At 42.6% G+C, this 20,024-nt stretch overlaps 1 protein-coding gene across 1 annotated transcript in view; it reads left to right on the forward strand.

Moving 5' to 3' along the window:
- Window positions 1-11,602: 11,602 nt before the first annotated feature.
- Window positions 11,603-20,024, forward strand: part of PDE8A (phosphodiesterase 8A) — a 141,602-nt gene continuing 133,180 nt past the window's right edge. The window contains exon 1 of the mRNA XM_071568127.1: window positions 11,603-12,021. Within this exon, the coding sequence (XP_071424228.1) occupies window positions 11,956-12,021 (66 nt within the window). The 5' untranslated portion in view covers window positions 11,603-11,955. The remainder of the gene's footprint in view (window positions 12,022-20,024) is intronic.

Here is a 20,024-nt window from a genome sequence, read left to right on the forward strand (position 1 = left end):
GGTGTCAAAGCACACATGTAGTATCTTAGATGCTTGTGGAATGTAGAAAGCCTTTGTACTCTATTGTTCATACAGTATCTTTCTGCTTCTGTTTTTTACAGAAGTGTGACTGGTGGGGAAAAGTAACACTAAAAGATGTTTCTTAACAGAGTGTGAAGGAATCTACTATTACAATGCAGTGCACCTTGACAGAAAAAATGTCAGACATGACATGCTCACATATAAGATGTATGGCCATATTTTAGAGTTAGGTGGGTCCAAACTGGTTAAATATCAACACTCTAGAGTGCTTTGAGATATGCCAGATGGGAAGATCTAATTAGACAGCTGCAAGCACTTGACCATGTATGGAGATGGTGCCTCTTTTCTCTTTAAAGTCAAGACTCTTGAGACAATGGGAATTTGTCTGATTCTTCCTGTAACCAAGCTTTGCTTTCCAATACTGGCGCTGGAGCTGGACAGCTGCATTAGGGGAGCATACACAGCAGGTCATCTTTGCCACTGTTCTGCACACTGCAATGCCAAAATCATGTCTATGTGTCTGTGTTTGGCATAAGATAGCAGCACAAGGTATGGCTAAAACCATTAGAAACTGGCCAAGTGTGGATTGGCAAGAAGGCACCTGCACTCTGGATGCCTCCAGGATTAAGAAGATTATATTTTCATATAATGTTATAGATGAAACTCTGACTTTATAAATATTTCAGCTTTTTCTGTTTGTTTTTTTTTTTTTTTTTTTTTTTTTTTTTGGTTTATCCCTTATCAAGCACTCTTTTTTTTTAAACTTTGCACACAGTAGCAAATCTTTCAGCTTGGACACCACCTCTGCTTCTGGAGTTGTCTGGAGTTTTTTTCTACCAGTACAAGTTCTTTTAGCTAATCGGTGGATGCTTTGACTGATTTGGGAATAGATTTGTCTATTAAATCATTTTTTTCTTCAATGAAAAAGTCAGGTGAGTTGTTCCATATGAGCTTTCTGTTCAGCTTCAGCAGTAGTGTGAAAATACAGATTGTAGGCACACAGTAGCAGGAATGCACTGACAGGAGGAAGCACAACTACCATCGTTTTGGGATAGAGCATGATCTGGGGGCACAAATATTTGGAGGCTTTCTCAGACCTGACTCCTTTCAGTCAGCCAGTCCATTTCCATGTTAAGGTGCAAGGGAACTACACTTAGGTACTCCATGAGGCACAGTGATGGTTAAACAGTAAATACCTGGGAACTGCTCCAGCCAACAGAAGCAAGGATTATTTAGGAGCCCTGTGGGATTCTGTCTTAAGCCTCCAGCAGAACAAGTCCAGGGAGGACAAAGTTTGTGTTTCTGCTGGAACAGCAATATTTTCCAACCAGTCCAGGGAGCATGAGAATTTACTCATGGGTATGTTTACAAATGTCCCTGGGGTGGATACGTATATCTGCATTGCCAAATGTAAAATTGCCCTGTCTCACAATTTCTTCTGTCCTATCAGTGTTATTTGTAGACTGTGTGGCTATAAGAGAGAATTTATGAAGTGGAATGCAATGATAAAAAAAAGTTCAAAGGTAGATTTTAAAGCTCTGCTGGGCTTTCTTTATGTATTGAAAAATGCTGATAAGAAGCAACATTTCCCCCATTAGCCCTTTCAAGAGGATGTGATACAGAACAGAGAAACCTTTAGAGGAATGATGAACAGAATATGATACATAATAGTGTTATGGTGGATGTCACCACATAATACTGATACATATAATCTTCCAAGTTATTTTTATTCTTACAAAGAGGGAGGTCAGCCTGTGTCACAGTTGGTTTTGGTTAGACAAGAACCTGGAAATAGGAGTTTATGGTGAGAAACAGAAGGGCTTGGTTTCTGCTCTGCTCTGATATCAAATTACAAGCAATTTTATGAAGCCAAATTACATGTGGGCAACGGGATACTATTGGTCAGAGGAAGCAGGCATGATGGTGTTTGACCACCTCTGTTTCAGGCTGCAGTTTATGTGTAAATAAAGCAAACTGAATGTGGGTTGGACTTGAATACTCCATAATTTGTTTTTCACTGGCTGTGAAGGCATTAAATATGTGCTATTGCTTCAGAGAAGGTCAGCTTCAGCTTCCAAAATAGACAGCACCTGCAAAGAAGCAGCAGAAACACAGACCTGACTGGGAGCCCTAAAACACTGAATGAGTTAGAGCTGGAAGGAAAGATGATAAAGCAGATGCCTAATTCACAGAGAGGTTTTCAGGGTGGGCTCAGCTCAGCTGCAGGTACTTAGCAAACCACACCCTGGTCAGGGGCCCTGGGGAGCGGGAATTTCCCATGTTGCTGCTGACACCTGGCTCCAGTAAGCTCACTGGTTATGAGAAGGCACATGTACTTGCATAGGTGCCTCTAAGAAAGATTCTTCATGTTGGTTTTTTAGATAAGATGCAATTCTTAAAGTACTAGCACCAATCCAGGGAGGATGTGGAAAGAAGGTAAAGTCTCTGAGGTGGGGATAACCTCCAGCTCTGGCTCTGTAGTTCATGGCTGGCGATTCTAAGGGCCAACATGATACAAACTGGAGGGAGGAGGGGGGTATTTGCCTGACTTAGGGGTCAAAAGGGAAAAAATGGTTTTCTCCAATAAGTTGCTTTGAGCTGTGTCCGTCCTAGCAGAAAATGCTTGTTTCTTGTTTCAGTATCTCCTGAATATTTTTGCTCTCCAGCTTGAAATACTCTTCTTTGGCTCCATTTCTTGGCATCCATATGATTAATAACCCAAAGTGGAAAGCCTGGTGGACAGTTCCACAGCTGGGATGTTAATGCTTTTGAAGGGGAGGCTGATGTCTACATGCCTCTGCATAAAATTAGTCCTGGTTTTTAGATAAAAAATCAGGGCCACTGCAGAAAATATCTTTTTCTCTGGTGTTGGGCAGTGGTGGTGGAAATTTAATTGTTGGATCCACATATATTTCTGCTAGTTAAAGATGTTGCTAAAGTTGAATTCCCTGTTCCAGCCTTTCAGACTGTCTGAGGCTCTTCATTCTTGCTAGGAGACACCCAGTGTGTTTAACTGTGCTGAAAATGGCAGGATACCCCTTGGTTTCTGGCATTTATTACTTCCCAAGAGGGTCTGTTTTTGCTTTCCCTCCACTAGAGCATTCTCTGAGCTTAATTAAGCAGGCAGGAAATAGCTTTATGATAATGAATGATGTCCCAAATTAGTGGTTCATTATCTTATATCAAATTATCACAATTTATGACTTAATGAAGTCAAATACATGAATGAGAAACAGAACCTGACAAACTGTTTTTTACTGCTATGTTATTTTCATAAGCTTGGGATTGTGATTAATTGGGCAGCAACACAGAAAATAAACTAGAGAAGTCCAAGGCATGCTTTCTAATAGTTTACACCCCCTCGCTGCTCTTTCTATCTCAAAGGGGCACTTTTGTCTGAGATCCAGATGGGATATCATGAAGGTGATTCCAGCTGGCAGAGACTACGGTATTCCTCAGGTATGTTGCTCTGTTAACTATATGGATGACAGTTTGGGGACCTGATACCCTTAACTGTGCTCCTGCAGGTTTCCATGTATAAAAGTCTAGAAATGCTGTTTTGTGTTTTTGTGTTGGCATCTTATTTGTCTTGTTTCCTGATATATAATATACCTGTCCTACTGTAGTAGAATAGAGCTATGGAGATGTAGGATTTTTTTCCTTGTTTTTAACATGCCAGTACTTATCTTTAGGGAGTTTTGGATCTTCATCTTATCTGTTTGGGGTGTTGGATGCTGCACTAACAAAGACTTGGAGAAAGGCATATTCTGAAAATTGCATATGATGGGATGAAGACTGAGTTGCTCATGGCTCAGACATACACATGTCTGTGTATAACACTTAAGGCAATGTAATTCTTCATGGGGTTTCCCTACAGCTGTAGGGAATGAGGTGGAGAAAGAGTAGTCATTGTGTTTGGCTGCCCTGCAGCTGCTCCATGATTTCAGGAGAGCATTTACTGTTTAAAGTCATACTTAACCTTTTTCTTCTCAAGGATGGTATTTCACCCACTCACTTTTTCCTCCAACTTTTTATTTTATGTTTGCTACTGTGGCAGGTGAATATTTAGCTCATTCATGGACCTAGACTTATGCACCTATTTTGTTGTGACTGTGTGCTGGTTTTGGCTGGGACATAGTTAATTCCTTCATAATAGCTGGCTGTGCTTTGGATTTGTGTTGGAAACAGTGCTGATAATACAGGGATGTTGTAGTTACTGCTGAGCAGGCCCTTACACAGAGCCAATGCCTTTTCTCCTCCTCACACCACCAGCAGGAGGCTGAGAGGGGACACAGCTGGGACAGCTGATCCCAGTTGACCCAAGGAATATTCCAGACCCTGTGACATCATGGTCAGCAAGAAAAGGTAATGGTATATTTCTGTCCAAGTCACTGTTACATGCAATGGAGCTCTGCTTTTCTGGTGGTAGCTGAACAACAACCTGCCCATGGGAAGTGGTGAATGAATGTCTTGTTTTGCTTTCTTTGTGTGTGTGGCTGTTGCTTTAAACTGTCTATTTCAACCCATGAGTTTTGTCACTTTTACTCTTCCAATTCCTCATCCCACCAGGGAAAGTCAGGAAGCAGGAGGCTCTGTGGGGCTTAATTACTCATTTGGGGGTAAACCATGACAGCCTGGCAGTAGTTACTTCTGGGCTGCATCTCTGCATTGCTTGAAATCTGTGAGAGTAGTCTTATTTCTTTTCCACTGAACAATCAAAAAGTAATTTCTGCCTTTGCAATGCTTTTTTCTCATTATTTGGGAGATGGTGTGCTGTGCTGTAGGTGCTGCTAACATCGCACAAGGATTCAAATTAATTGCAGCTCTTTCTTTGCTTGCCCAAGTACCAGTTTAGTACTGATGGATTTGTCTCCATAGTCATCTATGTCTAATTCTGTCCATAGGATGGTGTTGGTGTTCTGACCTCATTGTGAGCTGTGTCAGTGAAATGTTCATTGAGACACACACACACTAACATGGACTCACCAGCAGACAACCTTTAGCACCACCTGTGTGAGACCCTCAAAGCCAGGCAAGCACTGTCAGGGTAAACCTTATCCCAGTGAAGTAAGGGAGGTGGAGGAAAGGTTTTCCTCATGGAAAACCCTTCCCGAAGCCACAGTCCTGCAACGAGCCTGAAAACCTATTTGGCAGCTTGCACAGGGTAACAGGGACTGATGCCCATTCATCAGTCCTTGGTGGCCTCCACCTATGCCAGGGCCTGGCACCCTTTGTCCTGTGGCACGTGAGCACAGGGCTCTCAGCAGTCAGGACCGTGTATACCAGGTTTTGACCAGCAGGGAGACCTTGGGGACCATCCACTCAAGGACAAAAGAAGTTGCATCCTGGCACCGAATGTCAGGTTTGATCCAGGAAGTGCTGACACAGCCCAGTAGAGCAGCACTAGAGGGTGCTGCTGTGACACCAGTAGCTTTCCTCCTAATGTATGTTTTAAAAATTTTTTATTTATTAATTTGTTCCTGATGATTTTTTGATCAAAGTCAGTGAAAACACCTCAACATTTTTCTCAGGTGTAGGTATTATTTGTTTGATAATACATAAAATACTATTTCTCAGCATTAAAAAGTATATATGTATACATGTGAAAACAATTTCTCTGTGTGCAGGGACACAGTCAGACATTTCCTTGAGGGCTGGCTGTATTGTTTGGGCTTGCATAGATTGTAAGAAATTAAATTAGAGACAAACGAGGATTGATCTCTGCCTTTTAAAATCTCCCTCACATGGACTGAGAAGCACAAAAGTGTTTTGACACAGCTATTAATTTTAAAACTATGGCCCAAACCCCATATATTTATAGGGTCATTCCCCATTCTTTTAGATGTTGTCCTGGGGTTTGGTTATGACTCCTTCTTTATAGGAAATTAAGAGCAAATTTTATTGAGCTCAAATACAGGTGATATTTCTGTCAGTCATGTGGTCTATCTTGGCAGTTCCTGTTCCCTCAAATTAATGTTAGAGTATTTTCTTCTGTTAATGAACATATACTGCTTGCTCTTAGAAATATAATATGTATTTGGAAGAACTAGAATTTAAGATGATCTGGAATCTATTCACACTACCCTTAAGAAATTCCAAGTCATTAGGACAAAATACAATTTAAGTTTCCACAGAAGCAGCAAATGCTTGTGAATTGCACGTAATTTCTTTTGCAAATTGAAATATTATCTTGGTAGCACATCAGTGCTGCACTTTTGAACAGCAAATTTATATTCAAACAAAATCTCTCTGTTTACTCTTCTGTCTGTATTACTTCTGAGTCAGCAAGGCACTGAAATAACTGTTGGGTGACCTGCTCGATCTTTATGGGGCTGTTGGGTATAGTTTGGCCCTAACTAGCTGTGATACCGAGCTGTGCTCGAGGGAGCTGTGGGTCAGTGACCACAGGCTGTGCTGCACAGCTCACACAAAACTTACACCACAAGTGTTGGCTTTTGTCCTACAGGTGACCAGAGAGCCATATGGTGCCACTGTGTGTGCGACATCCATGCAGAATAGGAAGCCATAACACACTTGGGGTTTTTTAAATATCATTGACAATGCCATTACTGAACATTTCATCAGTATTTATCTAGTACTTAATGCATACAAGTATTTAGTTTACCACAGGCTTTCCTCTCAGGGGGAAAAAATAGTCATTGCATCCTTCACTATGGCAGTGGCAACAGTGGGTGTGGGCTTGCTGTTCCCAAGAGTCATGAATGTTGAAAACTGAGAAATTGCATACAACCCTTTCATTTCAGGGCAAGAAAGTCTGAACCAGTTTCTTTGGTCTTGTGGCGCATTTGACTTTTCTTGGGATTGCTGACATCAGGAGCTGGCATCTAATGCTGCAAGGTGTTATGGTGCCATAGTGAGTTCCAGAAAAGAGGGGTGAAATGAGAATGCTTGTCTTGTTTTGAAACATGGCAGGAAGAAACATCATTCTTCTGCAAAGCAAAGGCCTGCTAAAAGAGTCTCCCACAGCATCTTGTTCAGTGTACCTGGCATGGCTGTTTTGAAGGGATAGGTTTCCCCCACACACACCTGTTTAGAAAACCCCATTCCTTGGAAGAACTCAAGGGCTGTCAGAGGGATAGTAAATATAATTATGAAATGAGAAAAAAAATAATTCCCAAGCCTAAGTTACTTAGCCAAGGTGAAAGAGGAAATCAGATGAGACATGGAGATAAATATTCTGTCTTCTATGTGTGTGGCTTCTACTTTAGCCACAGTGCCATTCTTTTTTCTCTATATCCAGTAATGTGTGGTAATTGAGATGCTGGCCAGGAAGAGGCAGAGAAGAGGATTGCAGTGGTTGTCCTTATCAATTGTTGGGCAATGATTTCACAATTGTAGCTCATTTTCCTCATTGTGAAGCTGAGAGACAGGCTGTACTGCACCACTGCTGTCTGCAATCACCAGCATATTCAGATCCTGCCCCTGCTTCTGCTAAAAGATAAGCACAATATCATGCAAAATGAGATTTCTTTCCTAAACGAAAAGAGATTTATAGTGGTCAAACGCTCAAGGTATACCTAGCAAATACCAAAACCTAAGTCCTTTGCAATGGTCTTCAAGATGCTGTCATTTCCCCAATAACTTAGGCCTCCCAGTTCAGCTCACAAAGCTTTTCAAACTAGAACAAACATGTTTATTTCGCTATACCAAGAGTCCATGTTTTCTCACAGCAGCCCTGATCCCTGTTTTGCAGTTTATCTTGGGGAAAGAAAAAAATTTAAAGCTTTGTTTAGTGTTGGCTAATAGTGTTAAAGTTACAGTGGGGTGTCTATTAACTTGTTTTGACACCTCCGCCTGAGGCAGCAGCTCGGCGTGACAGGCCAGGGCAGCCTTATCAGGGTTTGGGTCAAAGGCTTGTCAGATCCCAGGTCTGCGTTTTATGCTTGCACCCCCCACGTGTTCAGCTGGACATTCAACTTTGAGAGGTGTGAATAGTGTTGGGGTGTCACTAATGGTCCAGCACTGCTGGTGTGGGACAGCTTGGAATAAACCTGCTCCCAGCCTGATGGCAAATAAACCATGTCTGTGGCACTGTCACCTTCCCTCTGCTGTGACTTCTCATGTGGGTCTTATTGATGGTGTGAGCTTGGCTGGGAGCCTGTCACTCTGTGGTATTTTCAGGACCTTTCCTGTCTGCTGGACCACCTATTTTTGTGAACCTGACATCTCCTCTCTGTTGAGTTTACTTGGATCTGGACCTATTTCAAGGAGCTCGGGCAGAGCCTGCAAGTAATACAATGCAACTTCCTAAGGAAACAAAATGAGAAACAGTTTTTAGCTTTCCCTGCCGGTCCAGAAGAAATAAAAGTCAATTCAGACATCTTCATGGTGCTTTAGAAATGCAAAGAGCTGTTTGTCTCTGTGGCCCCTTGCATTTAACAGCTGCTCCTGTTCTCCTGCAGAGGTGAGTGTTGTTCCCTGCGGGACAGGCTGCGCCCTGCTGTGGGTGATCCTGAAATAAAAAAAGGAAACTGATACCCGGCTGCAATTACAGCTCTCACTTCCTGATCTCCGCTCCTGGGCTGTACTTCAAAGCTGTCTTTGGACCCATCTGCACTTTCCCTTTTCTTTTTCATCCTTTCCTTTCCTGGTGGACTTTGACATCAGGACTGCAGATGTAGAAATAGGCTAAAAGTTTAGTATGGCTTGGTATTGGGGCTACATCCTCTGGCCACAGGTCACCTCCCCATGTGGGAAACTCATCCTTGTTTTACAGGGAAAAACCACCGAGCTGCTGAGACCAATGTGTCTGGCCTGTCATTGCCCAAGAAGCTAGTGACTCATCCATGGGGAGAGTCCTGATTTCCTAAATTAGTTTGGAGTAAACCAAGCTGTGGGCTATCCTTCCTGTGATCTGACACAACTCAAAACAGATGTCTGGTTTACACTAAATCCTGCGAGTTTTCCTCTCCACAGCAACCATAGGAAAGTTTATCTTAAGTTACGCTGCGTATGTGGAAAGCGTTTCCTTTGATTCCTCTGTTTTAAATTAGGAAATGGTCAATTCAAATCCAAAAAAACCCTGTAAAAATTACTGCCACAGAATGTCCTCAAAGCAGAAAATGTAGCACGGACACCTATGTGCATAACGAGATAGACTACTTTTGCTTGGTATTAAGTGTAAGCAAACTTCAGAAGACTGAGTTTGCCTGCTCTCAAACACAGCTAGTATGTTACTAAATGTGTGACCTGGAAAGAGAAACCAGAGAAAAAACAAAATGCAAAGCAATTTGATATTGCAGGCAGGCCCTTGCCTGCTCTATTAAAATTCAAATGGCAATTAGTGATCAGAGATTTTTGCCCAAGAGAATAAAAAGAACAGTGGAAAAAAGAGTCCTTGAAGTTGCTGTAATAAGCTGCCTTTGTGAATAACTGGGGCAAAGATTGGTACAGTTTCCCCTGGCCCATTGCTGCCTTGCACCCTGCCTGAGGTCGAGCTGACTCCCAGCTGGGCAGGGAGGGGTGCCCAGAGGTGCTCCAGGAACCAGGATCGGTCCTTGAGACTCCATTGGGTTCTGTGCTGTGGAAGCTCTTTGCCTCTCAGAAAATGACCTGGGCAGATGAAATCAGAGAAAGTGATGTTTAAACTTGGTGAATATTTGTAGCAGAATCTTCCAGCTGGGAAGGGAGTGCCTGATCTGATGATCTGCTGGTTTGGATAGTGAGTTCATGTGAATTATTTCAAAATAGATGAAACCTGCTCAGCTGTGGTGCTGCAGTGAAATGAGCGTGCGCCTGAGATCTGCAGACTTGTGTTGGGCACCGGGAGAGGGGGGGATGGTGCCTCATTTGTGCACGTGGGGAGAAGATGGATTTGGTTTTCCTTGGGTTTGTGTGGGCAAGTCGTAGAACGAGCTTACCTGATGGTAGGCAGAGGTACAAGTTTGATGAAGACATTGAACGTCTCCAGGGCACAGTTAGCTGCTCTTGAGATAGTAGCACTGAATATTGCTAGTCTTGCATCACAGGTGGGGAAACTGAGGCATGGGGCTTTTGGTTTACATCTCAAAATCACAGAATCAATAGCAAAGACAAACTAAGTTACTGGTTTTCAAATCTGCACTCACAGTTTGCCTTGCTCTCTCTGTAAAGATACACCTATGCCCTCAGAATTCTTGCCTGTTTCAGCACATTTGTCTTCACTTATTTGAAATAAATATGTAATCAAGCAGTGTGTACACTTGGCTCAGTCAGACTTACCCTACTCAGTGCTTGAGGACCTGTAACTATTATGTCATAACCTAGATAGACTCTTCCAGTTACAATTTTGTAAAATGTAATCTCAAACTCCCTAAAGATGAATTTTAATTAAACTGCTGAGAAATATATCAGGAAATCCCATGTCATTAATGATGAGTATATAATCAAGCAAGTGATCTCAACCAAATCACTTATGTACTTTTTGCTTCAGAGGCAGAAAGAGGTCTAAAAATCGCATTCCTGTACTGCTAATTTGTAATGTTGCTCCCATTATGAATGTTGGATTAAAATATTAAATGTTTGGACAAAGTTAATGTTAATCTCTCTGCAGTGTTGCCTTTCCCCCCAAAAAGAATGTTGTGAATGGATATTTGTGAAGAATTGTTCAGCAAGAAAGGTTGCATGTCAGAGAGAATAAAAAGTGGTCTTACTTTCTCAGAGTAGCCAGTGACCCTGGACTGCTCTGCTTTGGGGATTCTAAAAGAGAGGCCTTTTCTGAGCAGTCCAAGCAGCTGCACTGAAAATGAAGCCATGTTTGTCTTTAAATAGATGCCAGAGATCACAGTTGGTTTCGAAATTTTAGGGCACCGGTTATCTGCAATGGCACTGCCTTGATACGCAGTGCAAACAGAACAAAGAGGATCGATCTTTTGTTGCCTGCCTTTATTTATATTTCTTATAGCCCCGTTCTATAACTTGTACAGTCTGTTTGGAGAGAAATGTCACTTCCTACATTGAGTGTGGTCCTTTAGGTATATGGTTGCTCCTGAGAAAAATAAGCCATTTGCTTGAGCAAGTTCCCTTAGGCAGTCTTATGGTATAGACTGATTTTTCCTGACTCTGGCAGGGAATGGAGGCTGTTTTGTAAATTTATCTCTATTTTATGTAGACTTTTGAGAGTGAGTGCAACTCTTTTAGGTTGAGCATGTGGAAATCTTGCAGGCACCTGAAGGGATACTTGGGATCTCTGCTACGAGGTACCCTGTGGGCATTACCCACCCAGCCTGCTGAGTACACAGATCTGCACTTCCTTAGGGAGAAATGGTGAGGGGTTTGACCCCAAGGGTGTTCACAGACACAGCTTTGGGGGTTTGTGTGTGGCCCATGCATGTTTGCTGAGAGCTTTACAGTGACAACAATTAATTTATCTCAGCTCAGAAGAGTCAGCCCCCTGCCATCTTCTCAGGACTTCTTTCATCTAATAAAAATATTTATTTACCCAAGCAATAAGTTAAATGTAGGTTGGCTTTATTACTGTAGAGACGTTGAATGGTTGGTTGCTGGGTGACCTTGCTTCTGATTTTATGGTCTAGGCCAGCTCTGGCAGCAGAGAGGTGTGGCCACATATTGCACTCTGTTGTCAGGCTTCTGAGATGGTCAGAGGTTCAGTGTCAGTTCTCCTGTAGCACCTGGGGAGCCACAAACGTTTGCCATTTGTTACGTGAAAACCTGGATCCACAAGGAAGGTCTGCGGGAGATAAATGCCTGACAAGAAGAACAATTAAGGCTGAAAAGAAAGGCCAAGCTCTGTGAAATCCAGCAGGAACCAGGATCTGCAACCTTGGATTAGACAAGTGACCACAAACCTGATGTGTGACTTGCTGCAGGGCGCTCACAAACTGGGATACTAGAGCCTCATGGTTTGGTTTGTTTTTTCTTGGAGAGTGATTTAATGTTTTTCATTGGAAAACAAAGTTTTGCAACTAATCAGACATGGAAGAAAATGAAGGAGCAGATATTTTGGAAGCCAGTTCTGTCTCTAATGGTCCTTGGTGCAAGGTGAGAACTTTTTCCCTTCCTCCCTCCCTCCAGTTACAGAAAATATCATCTCTTTCTGCTGTTTACAAGTGACTTCAGTAAACCATTGCCCTTGGACCAGACTGAATACAACTTCTACATCAGCTTTGTAAACAATTTCAGAAATTCCTTAGAGCAAGGTTGTGCTAAACATTAGGCATAGAAATGAAATGGAAATGTCTGTGGTTAAGCGACTGTCGTCCGCCTTACTGGGAGTTTCAAATATCTGAGTAACTACAAGTTTCTGTGCCGTGGAAACTACCAAAATAGTTTTCTTAGGTGTTTGGAAAATCCAGAAACTTCTTATAATTTTAGCAAAGCCACTGCTTTAAGATTTGCAGGTCAAACATGTTTAGTGAAACCATGGCAAGCATAGGGTGGGATAAGGATTAACTTGGGCAAACAAATTGACAGTTAAAGTGCAGGGAACTCAGTGTCCAGCAAACTCCTCATATTCTCTCAGAGCTCAGTTGAGAGCATTTAACCTTCCGAATGGGTCAGCTGTGCTTCTTGTCCTATCCTGAACACTGACGTGCAGAGATTGTTTTCTGTTTGCTTGTGTTTGTAATGTGATCTCATGTAACAACATTGTCCTCGGCTCACATATAACCACGGGGGTAACTTTGACATCCTGGCTGAAAAAAAGCTTGTTGTTTCCTGTGCTTGGAATTTGAAAGATTTCCAATTTGGACAGATTAGCGTGTTTATAGTAATCTCATCCTGTTACTTGAAGTTAAACGATTATGACTTGAGGAGCTGGGAGTTCTACCTCCATTTTGGTTCTCCAAAAATATTTGCATTTGTTTTCTTCATAGATTTTGGAGGGGACTGGTGGAAGTTTTGCTGTTGCCTGTGCTGAGGCCAGGATTTTAGTCCAGACATTCAGGCTTTGGAGGAGTCTCTGGGAGATCAAGTCAGAAAAGTGCCAGTTCAGATTCTGTCTCAGAATTGCCTTTTCTTGACAGGAGTTACTGGAAATTAAGACAAAGAACATAGGAAACTGGCAATCTGCAAATATCTGAGTGCTTGCCTCTTGTTAAAAAATATTCTTACAGACATGTGTGTATCTAATGAAAATGTGTTTATTTTCAAGAGCTGGTCAAGTGAAAAAACACAATCACCTTGTCCTGTTGGAACATCTGCTCAGCACTGAGCACTTGGTGCATCTCTGGGCACTGCCCAGACTGTCGTTGTCATTAGTGCTTAGGGTCCTTCCCTTGAGGACGTCTAACAAAAACATACATTGCTGTTGCATTTGCTGTTTGCTACTTTTATTTTCTTGTTTACAAACTTGAATATCCAATTCAGAGGCAGAAGCAATACAAGAAACAAAAAAAAAAAAGAAAAAAAGGAAATGGACAAAACAATGAGAGCAGTTTGTAAACACCAAGGCTGAAAATTATTCACCCCAAATATTTGGCAAGTGGGCAACAATAACAGAATATGTTCACAGAACTCTAGTTTGCAGTCAAAACGTCTGTGTTTTCATAGTGTATATAGTTCCTCTTGGATCCTGATTTCTGTGGAGGTGGAGAGTCAGAAACTGATTTCTGGAAGTACTGTGCTCAGTTAATAGTTACTGCACCTGCACGTGTGCCTTGTTTCAAGAATACTGTCCCTTTTTTAGACACTGAGATTTTAATTCATGAAGGCCTGGGTAGGATGCATGGCTGTGGCAGGACAGAATACATTGAACAATAACATGCACTCTCTGGCCTAAAAGTTCAGAGTAGGTGAAATTATATATATTACTGTTTCATGGCTCATAGAATATGATTTTTCTTCTATGAAACCAATATTTTCTATTTTTTCCTTTAAAAAATGGTGGAAAACTCCCCCCTACCCCAGGAAAAAACCTAGAGAAATTTTCCACCCATACTTTAGTTACATTGATTTCAGTCTTGAGAATTTTACTTCAATGTGATAGCACATATTTTCTCAATAAATATTAAGAAATAATATTGAGAATAGTTCATTAATCAGCCACTCAGCAACTGCCTTTGCATTTTTCAAGTGCAAATTTGTGTTTGCAAATAACTTTGCATCTTATTGTGGGTACAAATGTTGCTCATTAGAGCCTCTTTGTCAGCATCCCAAATTATGACAGTTGAAGCTCCAGCTACAAATATTTGTGTTAGTGTTTTGAATCTTAGAGTTTAGTTTAAGAGGGTTCACTCTTAAGGAAAAGTGTGCTGTTTTTTATTTATGTTTATTATAAAATCATAAAATGCTGTCATTTTCTGTGGTCAGACTGGGGAGCGTCTGTGCTCTGGTTCAGCACAGGGACCTGCACAAGGGCTGGCTCACACCAGTGGCAGCAGGGCCTTGCTTTCATAGAATTTCAAATGCACTTGTAGGTTTTTAAATAAAAAAGAATCTGGTTAGTTATTAACTTGCAGAAATATCTGATTTTAGGGAGCAGAAGATTACAAAACAAACTGGATTTTCACCAGCTCCTGAAGGGCAAACAGTACACTGCATCTGGGGTGGGGGGGGAGGCGGGGAGAATTTGCTCCTTGCATTTCCCTGCAGTGTGTTTTTATGTTGAAGCTTTTTCATTCTCATAGTACTTGATGTAAATGTTAATTAGCACTCCAGGGGAAATGTGTTAACAAATGTACCTTTGACACAGGTCCACAGCTACGCTTTGCTCTGTAGCTGCAGGCTGGAAAGGTTGGCTGGCAAAGTAACTTGTGCTGCTTTTGAGGAAACTCTTCAAACAGGAATTCAGTGGACCTTGCTGAGTGCTTTGACTTTGCTGCTCTGCTGCAGCTCAGGCTGCGCTTGCTGCTCTACAGAAAAGGTCCTGGGTAAAATGTGAGTGCCTGTGAGAAAGAAGACCAAAAACTCCTAGAAAAGGGATACTTCAAGCCATTAACAGGATTCAGATAAGTCTGGGCTATGGCTTTCATGTGATGAAGAAAAAAACCAGACTTAGAAGAAAAAAAGACTTAGCACAAACTTTGTGGCAGAAATGAATCCTCCTCCTCCCACAGTGCTGGTCATGATTAGCAATAAATACGGGTGGCAAAGTAATTCCTGTAAGTTGATAGAGTAGAAAGGTAAGAGTGACACATTCATAAACACATTTACCTCATCACTGTACTTCTTTACCTTTCCATAAACAGCAGGTCAGAGATTCAGAAATGGAAATCATTCATAGGGTGGGATTTCCCAGCAGTATTCAAACCTGCCTCAACATAGATTAGCATGTAGTTACCGTGGTGGTGGTTTCTGACCATATTAGTTCCTAAACCTGCTGTGACTTCTATGAAAACATATGCAGGGTCATTTTCTCAAGATTTGGTTTGTTCGGCTGTTTATGTCTGTGCAGTATCAAATCCTGATTTCTCCTTGACATGGAATAGCTCATATTTAAGACACTAACAGCTCTCTGGAAATGAGTTTGGTAATGTCAGCCCAGCCCTTGTGAGACTGGTGTGGGGTTTGCAAAAGTGCTGAAAGCCCTGCTTCAGGAGCATGCCTGTGTCTCCAGGAATGAAGGGCAGCACTGCTGTTGGGAATTCTCCCCTTTCCTGGAGCAGGATGTTGCATGAAGGATGTTTGGTGTTACCATGTGACTCTTAATTGGCTGGTCTGACCCCAGTACCCTTTTTGTGTCACCCTCAGTGAGTATTTGTAAGACATGTGTCTTATACTTTTTTCCTTCCTGTAAAATTGTTTCTCAGAGACTTAAGCAGGGAGTAGGAGAGTGGGCAGAGCGTGAACTAGGCTGTATCTCATGGTGAGTGGCCCACAAGGCACTGTGCAGACTCCCCAGGAAGCCTGACCTGTAAGTGTGGCAGCTGCGGAGAGGCACTGCTGCTGCCTGCTCACTGCACCTCCAGGTTCCAGGTGTGAACCAGGCTGCACAGAGTGTACTCGGGCTGCTTGTCCCAGCTCTGCCTTCAGCTTGGCTTTGCCTGCAGACCGTGGTCTGAAAACAGCCCTGGGATGGTTTCCTGGCAGAGTCCATGTGGGTACTTTTATTTTGAAGTGCAGGTGAAAAGAAACACCAATCTTCTCCGCAGTGGGAGATCACTTCACTTTGAATTGCTGCTAGATAAATGTGGCCTTGACTACGTCCAAAACTACTGGATGGAAGCCCTCTGGCACAGTCCTGCATGAGGATGCTGCTGCTCAGGAGAACAGTTTCATTGTGTTTCATGCTGCTCCCTCCTTGCCCCTGCAGGGAGCCCTATCTGAGCAAACAGCCCCCAGCTGTGGCCAGAGCTGCCCAAACCTCCCCTGTTGTGAGGCATGGAGCAGGGATGGGGAAGCTGTGAAAGGACCCACTGCCCCACAGCCCATAGGTACCCAAGCCTGCCCTGGAGAGTGCTGCTGCTGCTCCTTGAGTCCATGAGCCCCTCTGTGTGCATGGTGGGATTTTGGCCTCATCCCACCTGCCTATGAAGTGGTGACAGAGGTCAGACCTGACCTGTGCTGGTTGGTGCCGTGCATGTATTAAATGGTTTTATTAAGAGTGATGAGTTTTCAGTGTCTGGCCCTGCTCCTGCTGAAAAATTCGATATGGGAGATGCTGGGCCCTGGGTTTGGCTGCCTACAAGCTCTGGTATGTGGCATCCTGCCTTTGACATCAGTTTCTCCTAAGGCACCAGGACCCGAAATCCCTGCTTGCACCCAATTCTGCCTAAAACCAAATTTTTTCACCCAGGGAATGTGTGTGACAAGGCTGTGTGTGGGAGCAGTAGAGCCCCAGCAGAGACAACTCCTTCTCCTGCAGGCTGTGGCACAAGGGGTCTGCCCCAAGGAGGAGACAGCATGTGGCACCTCTAATGTCAGCTGGCAGTAGGTCATAATCAAGCAGACTGCCTACTTCTGTATCCTGTGGTGGAGACAAAAGTATTTTTTATTAAACAGATTCTTGTTTCAATAGCTTCCTTTCCCACCTGATTGAAATTAGTCTGCTCTGCTGTTATACTTTCAGTATTTGTTTCTATATTTACAAATCTTGTCTCCCAAATTTTAGCAAAGATATACCAGCCAGTAATCATCTAAAATCATGTAAAAATTGAAACTTTAAGGACAGCAGTTCCATCCAGGGGGTTGCTGTCTTATCTGGCTGGCTTTGGTTCTGGCTCTTGCTGTAAGTAATCTGACTCCGCACTCAGCCAGAAGTTAAAATTCAGCTTAAGACAAGTGCAAAACTCTCTCAGGTTTTGATAACTTGTTTGCTGTCTAACTCAGCAATAATCTGGTTCTCACATTCATGTAAACTGATCACCCAGCAGGAACTGGACCTCTGCCTTTTCGAATGATGAATGTTGCTTTAGTTGCACAAAAGAAAAACATAAAAGAAATTCAGAATTCTTGTTGACCCAACAACTGAAAGAAACATCACAACATTTCCTAAATCAACACATGGCAATTTTCAAAGCAAAATCTGAACAGCAGCCAGAAACTACGATCAAATCAAGACATTGAATCTTTCCTGCCTAAACCATAGGGATGAGGTGGGAGCTCTCTCTGGTGATGTTAGCTCATGTCTCAGAAGAGCTGCTTGTACATGAACCTACCTGCTTTGCAGTCAGAAAATTTAATTATTGCTTCCAGAGTAGCCCTCACAGAGTACCCTCTGCATGAAATATGCATTCATATGTGATAAGTGCCGTAATTGTTTTTGTTTCTGCATATGGGGTTAAGGCTAATGTTCCATACACTGTGGACAAATAGTAGTTGCCATGAGTACCATAGCCTTGAATTTCCTGTCTCCTGAGTGATTAAATTCCCCACCTTAATTTTAATTTATTGGTTTGTTTCTGTAACTCCTTATTTCCTTGGTTTGCTCTCCTTGAGTGAGTAAAGCAGGACATTTCACGGGCTACTTGGATCTACTCAGCCTGTTGTATTTTGTACACCAGTTTCAGGAAAAATTGAGTGTTTTTCACAAGGTGTGTGAAGCAACAGGAAACAGTGACACCCAGCACCCCAGGGCTGTGTGAGCCCTGGGCTCTGCTATGGATATCCCAACTTCTTAAAGCCTCTGCTGCTGGAGACCCCCAGGCTTGCTGGGCTCCAACACTTGTGTAGCTTTAGCATGGAGTGTTTCTTCCTGCCGTGCTGTCTCTGTGCTGTGTGAGCCACCTCCTTGTGTCCTGTCTGCAGGAGATGGGGAGAACAACTCTGTGTGTTCTCCTCCCCAGGAGCCTAATGCTGGTAACAGCCAGAGTGAGCAGCCAGCCTGCCTGCTGGGATTCATATGGAGAGCATCAGCAGGAATCTGGTGGAGTTTGAGGGTTTCTGTCTCAGGTCCTACAATAACAAAAGGGCTGCATTTGACTGATGGGATTCAGGGACCTTTGCAACACTGCCAGCTGCTCTCCCAGTGCTTTACAAACTGTCCAGATGTTTAGGTTTATTCCATAATCCAAGCCCTCCAGAAAATGGCATAAAATAATATTGAAATGGGAATGACAAGCTATAAAAATATAGCCCTAGTTGGTAAGTAAAATGAATAAGTAGCTATTAAATGCAAAATGAAAAGGCATAAAAAACCAGTGGGGAGCTTTTGCTGTTTAATCTGAAGTGTTGTATAGATAAAGCTAGATTGCTACATATTGACAAAATTGTCACCCGTAATTTAAGGCATGTCAGAGGCAGTGGAAAAAGAGTCCCATAGACCTGACTAATGTGGATAGGAATGGAGAGCAATTTGGAAAGCTAATGCTAGAATGCCAGCATTGTAACTGCAGACCCTGCAGGCTGGACATCAGTGCCATCAGCTGAATAGCACTTTCCTTCAACAGCCTTGTGGTATTGAGGTTGATTAACTGACACTGTTTACTTTGAAGTCATGATAATTAAAGCTGGAGTGTCATCTGCATTGTAATTAATATGCTCCTCTGCACCTAATTCATTCTGACAGTATAGATTAATGATGGTAAATGACCAGCAAGGATTTATCATGAGCTGATTCTTCATTCTACAGGCTGCCTTAGACAATTACAGGAAGTGATTGTTAAGTTTAGGCTATTGTCCTGTTGTAATCGTGCATGTGCATTCTCAGCTTCATTTTGCAGTAAAACCCATCCAAGGGCTTCATAAAGTCTCAGTTATGGTCCCTAAGAGGCTGAGCCACACTCATAAATGGGGAGTGGGAAGTACAGGCTGGTGATACCACTCTGACTTTTTGTATCCCAGTACATGTAGCCCCTGCTGATCTCAGTAGGAGCTGGGACTGAGCACTGTTTCTGCAAATCAGATGCTTTTGCAAATGTATTTCTGGTGGAAGATGAGGCAACGGGGTCAGCTGTGCAGTGAGGTGCCTATCTGGGGCCTGGCAGCCTTGTTTGTTACCAGTGCTCTTCCTCCATGGCAGTGCTGGTACCTCCTTCAGTGCCATGGGGAGGAAGGACCTTTGCCTCTGAGCATGGGCCACAATAACTCAGCAGTCCTGTCTGCCAAGAACTGCTGCGCATCTAAGCAGTAGCCTCAAGAGTGGTCATTATTTTGAATGACCAAAGCATGCTATATAAATGAGATATCCCCTCAAAATGAAGGTACTGAGTTCCCTGCAAGCTTAGAGCCTCAAGAGTTTTCACTAGTCAGACTTACAAAATCTTGACTTTGAAACCAAATCGGTCACAGCTGGGGGACAGCAACACATCATGCTAAGCAAAAGGTCATGAAAAATAATATAAATGAAGTAACATTTTCCAAAGCATATAAGGTACTCAATCTCTTCTTACTTCTTGCAAAAAGTAGTTTCATCGTTGCATTTTCTTACGATAGCTTCCTTGTGTACACAAGGACTTAACTTTGCTTATTTAACTGCATCATGCATTCCTGCAAGAATACCTGATTAACAAGATGATCAATGTGTGCCGTTCCACTTGTCAATCAATAGGAATTAATATGCACGGTACTAGTCCAAAAATGAGAGATTATAATGGAGATTTGTTTTCCTTTGTACTGCAGTGTTGCTGCATGAGCAAACAAGTGCTAATATGATGAGCTGAGCTCCA

Source organism: Pithys albifrons, chromosome 13 (genome assembly GCF_047495875.1).
Source record: "Pithys albifrons albifrons isolate INPA30051 chromosome 13, PitAlb_v1, whole genome shotgun sequence".
Lineage (NCBI taxonomy): Eukaryota > Metazoa > Chordata > Aves > Passeriformes > Thamnophilidae > Pithys > Pithys albifrons.